Source organism: Arachis ipaensis, chromosome B03 (assembly GCF_000816755.2).
Source record: "Arachis ipaensis cultivar K30076 chromosome B03, Araip1.1, whole genome shotgun sequence".
NCBI lineage: Eukaryota > Viridiplantae > Streptophyta > Magnoliopsida > Fabales > Fabaceae > Arachis > Arachis ipaensis.
The window spans coordinates 110,426,883-110,434,831 of NC_029787.2; the positions used below are offsets into that span (position 1 = coordinate 110,426,883).

The 7,949-nt window shown below is 35.9% G+C and overlaps 1 protein-coding gene across 1 annotated transcript in view; it reads left to right on the top strand.

The window, feature by feature from the left end:
- LOC107630894 (E3 ubiquitin-protein ligase CHFR) overlaps nucleotides 1-5,189 on the top strand; it is a 5,520-nt gene extending 331 nt beyond the window's left edge. Inside the window, exons 2-11 of the mRNA XM_016334174.2 lie at nucleotides 967-1,493; nucleotides 1,616-1,702; nucleotides 1,949-2,048; nucleotides 2,220-2,327; nucleotides 2,566-2,666; nucleotides 4,061-4,126; nucleotides 4,222-4,309; nucleotides 4,485-4,545; nucleotides 4,678-4,741; nucleotides 4,872-5,189. Of these exons, the coding sequence (XP_016189660.1) occupies nucleotides 967-1,493; nucleotides 1,616-1,702; nucleotides 1,949-2,048; nucleotides 2,220-2,327; nucleotides 2,566-2,666; nucleotides 4,061-4,126; nucleotides 4,222-4,309; nucleotides 4,485-4,545; nucleotides 4,678-4,741; nucleotides 4,872-5,003 (1,334 nt within the window). The 3' untranslated portion in view covers nucleotides 5,004-5,189. The remainder of the gene's footprint in view (nucleotides 1-966; nucleotides 1,494-1,615; nucleotides 1,703-1,948; nucleotides 2,049-2,219; nucleotides 2,328-2,565; nucleotides 2,667-4,060; nucleotides 4,127-4,221; nucleotides 4,310-4,484; nucleotides 4,546-4,677; nucleotides 4,742-4,871) is intronic.

The window sequence follows — 7,949 nt, forward strand, 5'->3', positions numbered from 1 at the left end:
ACTGTATTATACCAATTCAGGGTTTTAAACCTGGGCCATTCTTCCTTTGTTTTCCCTTTTTCTTTTACCACTCCCCTTTCACTGGATTTCGCTGTAATTATTCTAATATTGAATGAAATTAGAACATTGGGTGTGTGAAAAGACTCGATCTTTCTTGTTTTAGAACCCAACAACGGCACAGTTATTAAAGCTTCCATTTTTACTGTTTGGTTGTATAGTCATTATATTGTTGCATTATATGCTGCACCCAGAAATTCATGCTTCGTTCTCTGTTCCCTCTGTGTTCCATTGGTTAGTAACTACCTAGAATAATGGGCTGTTGTGGATGCCATCTTCTGGTGTCTGATTAATTTGAAAAAAAAAAAATGAGAGTATTTTAACACACACAATATCTATGTAGCTCTGCAGTGTATTTGGCAGAAGGGCAATGGGTAGAAAAGTACTAGGAAGAGTGCCTTTATTTTCCGGGCTGGGTATGTGATCTGATAGTATGCAGATGCCGGTGAGTAGTGGCAGTTCTGGAAATTAGAGCAGTTACATCGCTCAATTTTTCTTTAAATGGTCTTATACAAGTGATGGTCTATGGTGTTTCTTGAGTAAGTGTAATGGTTGGAATTTCAATGCTGTTAACAGTTAAGATCAGTGCCTCAGCGGGCGTTCCATAGGGTCTGTTCATGCTCGACCTTGTATGAATGATCCAGCGATGGTTACTCACTCTCATTTTAACCATCATACCAAAAGATAAAACAGTTTATGGTTATGAAGTATGAAAGCTTCCAATCCAATGGTAAAAAGGATGGTGACGGGCCTCGGTGCTTCTTATTCCATTTTTTTTGTCTTCAGTTTGTAGAGGATTCTAAATGGACTCTTTTTTATGAGCTTGCCAAGGCATACATTTACTGTAGAATTTGTATCTCTTTTAAGGTTCTCAATTTCTTATTTGGTCAAATTCCTTCTTTCTTGCAGTTTCATCAGACTCAAGATATTCAGATGTAGAAATAAGGTCAGATGAAATAGTTATATGTTCGGAGATATCATCTACTTCTAGTGACAAACATAGCTGGTGCAAGATCGTAAGGAATTCTGATCTATGTTCTGCCACAATAAAAAACAAGAGATCAAATACAATTCTTGTTGATGGGGCCAAGTTATGTAATGAAGATACCGTAGTTATCAAGGATGGAAGTGAAATTGTTCCAGGTCCTGATGGAGAAGGGTTTGTTAACTACAGATTTAATATAATGTCAAGCCCAGAAACATGCCAGAGGCAGCTAAAGATATGCATAGATGTTGAGCATGCAAAGTGTAGCATTTGCTTGAACTTATGGCATGATGTTGTTACTGTTGCCCCATGCCTTCATAACTTTTGCAACGGTTGTTTATCAGAGTGGTTAAGGAGGTCAGAGCAAAGACGTTCTGCAGTACTTTGTCCTCAATGCAGAGCAGTTGTTCAATTTGTTGGAAAAAATCACTTCCTACGTGCCATTGCAGATGTAAGTTTTGTGCTGAAGCATTCTGTTGAAATTGAGTTGAATTTTATATCAGAAATAGATAAGCATGTTTGATTTACTTCTCATCTTCTGCATTTTGTTTAATCTTACTTTTCAAAAATCAGGATATGGTAAAAGCTGATTCTTCTCTAAGACGTGCGGATGAAGATATTGCACTATTAGATTCGTATTCATCAATACGATCAAACCTTGTGAGTAATATGATTCTTCAACCAGAGCTAATTTATCACTGTAAAATTGTGTTTTTTTGGTCCAACCTTCAAACTATTTATAAGTTTCTTCAGTGCCTAGGTAGCGTAAAATATCATGTCCTTTAATTCAACCTAAGAACAGTGATTGACACCATGTTGGTTGGATTTATGATTTTGTATCACGCTTTTATTGTCCGACATTTTCTATGAGATGTACCTGTTACTAACTTCTTTTTTTACCATAAGGTCCTTAGGTCTGGAAACAATCGCCGAAAAAGGGCTTTGACATCCACACCACCTAATGATCATAGTGATGATGGCTCAGACCTTCGATGCCCACAGTGTGGTAATATCATTGCGATTAAATATCGGATATGGAATATGGTCCTATGCAATTTTGCTTCTTGCAATTTGCAAGACTTGGCTGGAACTAATATAGGAAATGAAAATCTAATTCAGATTTCTACCTTGATTTCCATGTTTCATACTCACTGAGTTTGCTACTTGTAATTTTCAGTTACCGAAGTTGCTGGGTTTCGTTGCAATCATAGCACTGATCATCTCCAATGTCAAGCATGTGGAGGAATGATGCCCTCCCGTACTGATTTAGGCATTCCTCAACATTGTAAGTTCATCACCTGTGATTTTGCTTACTGCACAACTCCATCTAGAATTTTGTTTTCCTTTGAAATGTGCATCACTCAAGGGTCAAGATGCTTTCACGCTATCTTGTAGCATGATAAAGGTCATTGAAAGTTATATGATAAATCAAACTATTTTATATATTCTCCATTTTCTTTATGGTTAGTTTTAACTTTTAATAGTTCATTTATAATGTCTGTCAATGAATATTTTTCTTGTAGGTTCAGGATGTGATAGACCATTTTGTGGAGCTTACTGGCATACTTTAGGGGTAGCCAGGAGTGGTTCTTATCCCATTTGCTCCCAGGATACTTTGAAACCTGTATGGAACACGTGTTTTCTTTCTTTTAAGGGTAAACTTATACTTTTTGTACCTAAAGTTTTCGATAAGTTCAAATTCCATCCATACTGTTAAATTTGGCGGTCAACATGTAGTTAACATTTTTTCCAACTTCACCCTTCAAAAACACATTCATCGCCATCTTCATATCCAAACCCCCTTTTCTTCTCTCTCTCTGCGCTTTGCGCCATGCCTTCCTCCTCCTCTGCCAGGACATCGACACCATCACTGTCATCACCTTCAAGCCGCCTATGCCACACCTCCATCGCTGGCACTGCACTTGCATGCCATGTGCCTCCTCTCCACCACCCCTCGCTATGCAATCCTTCTCACAGTGATTTAACCTTCTCCTCCCCCGCCTCTTTCTCTCTCTCTCAACCTGAATGTTGTTGTTGAGGGAGGTGTTGGTGATGGTGGAGGTTGGGATTGTGGGGCTGGGGTTAGGATGTTGAGGGAGAAAGTGTTGGTGACAGTGGGAAGTTGGGGTTGTAGGGCCGGGGGTTGGGGTGAGAAGGGAGAAGGTCGTGGCCCAAGTCCATTAGTGTGGAACATTCTCTTTTCCAAGTGAAATCCCATAGCATATGAAAGAGTGAAAAAGTGCTTTTGTGTAGAATAAGAAGCCTTCGTATCTTAATGCATGTACCTAATTTATTCGGAGCTATTAGAGTGGGATCCACATTTTGGGGGAATATGAGTAGAAGCAATAACAACTTAACAAGAGTATTTCTAGTGGGACATCTTTCACAATTTCTAGAGAGGCAGTTCACTAATAGAATGAGGGATAAGGCTATTCTTTTCAGAACTGGGAAGTTCTAAAGGTTCCTGGAAATTTTTGCTCCCATTGAACCATTTGTATCTATATGCATGAATCGTAATGGTGGCAGTTAGGGTTGGGGGCTGCGGCACAGTAAGGGTGGAGGTTAAGGGTGATGCTGTTGGATGGGAGATGGGAATAAGTTGGAGTTGAGGGTATAGAGTTAGAAGGGGCGAGAGAGAAGAGTGTGATGATGGTGACAATGATGATATAGGTACAGGGAAAAGGGTAAAATTGGGGAGAAAATGTTGACTAACTATCAAAAAATTAACAGTAAAGGTAGAGTTCAGGCTTATCAAAAACATTATAGACAAAATCGAAACAAATTAAACATTAAGAGCATTTTTGAAATTTTTCGAAAACACCAAAGACAAAAAGTGTATACTTTACCCTTCTTTTAAAACAATTGCTAGCTATAGTGGAAGTTATCCTGAAAAGTGTGAACTTTGTAATATTGATGCCATTACTGGGTGAATATATTGGTCATTACACTGTTAAAGGTCATAGATATGATATAATTCTCACTTAGTCATGATGCTCTACTTGTGCTTTGCTTTTGCAGATCTCAGAACACACCATCTCTAGAATCCCTTTGATAGCACATGAAAAGAATCTGCATGAGCATATTGTACTGGTTTTTTATCCCTGTATTTTATTTTGTCCAGTCGTAGCTATTTTCTATTCTTTTTTTATTAACTTTGATAATTGTGTTTGGTGTTCTAGATCACTGAAAATTGCATTCGACAAATGGGGAGGACATTGCAGGATGTTATATCAGAATGGATAGTGAATCTGGACAACAGACTTATTGGTAATAAACTTGTCTTCCCTGTTCTAACCGTTGATCTGATGCACACAATTATGTTAACAATCTTGACTTAGATTTCAAAATTTCAGTCTACATACTCGTTCATCATGAGATTCATACTATTGCTATACAGATCATATAGCATTATCTCAACCTCTTCTACTTTTATCCTTGTCAGATAGAACTAGATTAACGCTAAATAATGCCGAGATGATTACTGCTAGGACTATCGTATGTTGGTAAGCTTGGTCCTCAATTTTTCAGGGGGGTAGATTGGATTCTGAATCATGATACTTTCTTATGTTGTAACGGTGTCACTTAAAACAATCTTGGCATCTCCATAATGCATTCTTTTATATTCATTGATGCAGTGATTGTTATGAGAAGTTGGTGTCTTTTCTCTTGTACTGGTTTCGAATATCCTGTCCCAGAAATGTAAGTCCCTTCAAGAACAGCATTTCTGCTCATTTGTTTGTTAGGTGAAAAAAAAAAAAAAACATTTTGAACTTACAGTCTGCTTACTAAGTTGACCCTTTTTTTTTCTTTAATGTATTATTGCAAAAAGTATTATTCGGAAGCAGCGTTAGCAAGGCAAGATTGTTGGTATGGATATGCGTGTAGGACACAACACCACAGTGAAGACCATGCTCGTAAAAGGAACCATGTGTGCCGTCCAACTAGAGGCAATGCCTCCTAATTCTCCATTTCTCTCATGTACATTCATTTTTAGTTTTAATCTTTTAGAAAATAACTTTTCTTTTGGTAATATTTTAGAAAATAACTTTGTTGAGTATTGACTGACATGACTTGTTGGGTTCAATTAGTTCAGAATAAATACAAAACGAAAAAAAAAAAACGCCCATTTCTTGAAAGAAAAAAGAAATTATTTCTAATGGTGAGGTGTTGTGTGTTTTAAGAAACTGTTAAAAGAAAGTGTGACATGATGAAAATAGTTGAGTTAATGACATTAAAATAAGATATCATCAATCATTTGACATTCTTTAAAACGAATGCGTTTCTCTCTCGTCACAAAATGGAATAAGACTGTGTGTGTAGCATACTAGCATGTGGATTGCTTTATAATAATCTTTTAATAGTGACCCGCAAAATTCGTAGCGGCAAACACTACCTACTCTTCCTTTTTTTTGGTTGGGTGATGATCAGATGATTGCAAGATTTTTTATAAAGGCGATAGTGAGTGAGGTTTGAATTATCCTCTCCGTTTAAATTGATTTAAATATGTGCGATGTGGCTACTACCTTAATTCTAGTTATCTTTTATGACCTTGTCTACCGAGCATGCCTTTATTTTTAGACATTAACTTCACATAAAAAATGGGTTTTTACTGTACTTAATAAATAGGTAGTGTGGTAAAAGAACGTTGTTGAACTTCATCCGAAACATTGATGAAGGATTTACGTGGATTAGCAGTAGGCTACTGGTTCTGCCTACCAACTTTCATAAAATCGTCTTGCGTATATGCATTTAAAGTAAGGAAAAGAGTCCCTTACAAACGGAATAGGATATGGTGGAAAGCAATCGAAGATGTTTGAACAAAACTTGGTCAAATTTGCAGTCTTAAAAATAAACCATGCATTAATATAACATGAGAGCGACTGAAAACAAGACGTTAGCTTTTGAAAGATCTACGTTTTATTCCCCCCAAATTATTAATCTATAAATCAACTACTTTCCAACTATAATTTGTTAACTTAGCTCGAATATTTTCGCCATTAGTGTTACGGAACATTGAACGAAGCTCAACCGCGTAGGATTTGAGCTTAATTGACTCCTTTAATTTGCATAATCCATCCATACAGTTATTATTGCATTTGAACATTAACTAACAACAACAACGACGTATGGTGCAGTGTTGAGCCCTACCTCTTCTGAAGATGACAAACCATAACAGGGTTGAGAATTGAGATTTAGACCAAACCACAATAATCGTGGAGAGAGAGAGTTCCTTCCAATCGTGGAAGGCTCACGTGGATACGAAAACGAAAGAATTAGGTGGGTGATGCGAGTAACATGCGACTTAGCTCCTAAACCTTCTAGAACACCTACATATATTATATTATTATGTATTTGCCTAATTGCCTCTTTATATTAGTCCTCGCAATACAATAATATATATCTGGGAAACTCAAATTCTGACACGTCCCTATGATTAGTATAAGGTAATATAGTAATTCAGAAGTGTCCACATAGATAAACTTATAGATTAATGTATCATACTTTAGGATCATAATGGTTAGATGCATGATATAGGTGACAGCTACCTTTCAATATTAATTAAACAAAGTAATTTTTATATACTTGTTATACATTAAGATTGGAGGAAAATGTGGAAGGGAGTGAGAATTTATGAGAAAAGACAGAGGGGTAGGTGAAATTGGTGACGTGAGCTCCATCTACACACGTACCTAACCTGCTCAGTGTTCAATGTAGATGTCTCATTCATTTTCATATGCATGTTTGATGTTTTTACTATGTCTCTTAATTTGAATTTCATATTTTAATTTTCCTACGGTGCAATTATCAATCAATTTATCATATATGTTCCGTTATGTTTTCTCTCTCATAGTCTCATTCATGACCCATACTCCCATAGGCATAAAGGTAAGGTAATTAAGGGGGCTAAGGGCAGAACATACGTGGCCCCACTCCTCACCAAACACTCTCTTTCCTCTTCAATAAATCACACACCCCCCTTCTTCAATCAATCTTATTTTTTTGTCTTCTCTCTCTCTCAAAATTTGGGTGGTGACTAACATTCTGCCCAACCACATGACCAGAGTCACTTTTCTACCTTCATTTATATTATTAAAATAAAATATAAATATTAGTATTTTTGTTAAATAATGGATAGCTCTATTCTACGTGTAAACATAACGAAATACTAACATTTAGTTAAGATAAGAGTTTAATAGGATTCTATCTATACAAAAGGCACAGTGACTAGAAATATAAAATTATATGCCAAAATTAAGATCAGGACGTCTTCACTCTGAAGTTCCAAGCTCGAAATTAATCTTTATATGTATAGGAAGGATAAATGGTCTAATTACTAATCAATTAATTAGTTTTATAATTTTTGAATTAAATATCTGAGATATGAGTTGTTTTGGTTATTCTACAATTTGTTGAACTACAAAGATATTAAAAAAAAAGAATTCAATTTATCATAGACCAAGTCTGGTCAAGGACTTCAGCGTATAGGTGACCAATTGACCACTTTCACCGATCAATATAGCAATATTTGAAAATATTCAAAATTCTGAATAAAGTAAGCTACATAAAAATGCATGGATCGATAGTACTATTTAGCATTTACCATAGTTTAACCAAGGTATAAATACATCGCATATGGTAAACAATGAAAAAGTTAAGCAGCAACCACCCGAATATGTGCTATCAGAAGGGGACGCAAGCGGGTTAACAATCTAGTCAATAGAGGAGTAGGTTAATGATGAAGGTTGAGTAATTCCTTCCTTCTAGGTAATAAGAAAAACCCTAACATTAACCAAACTTATTTTAAGATGGTTACATTAAAAAAAGAAAAAGTTAAATTACTTTAACTCATATAATTCTTTTTTATTTATCATCAATAATAAAGTTGAATATTTCAAATGTTTTTATT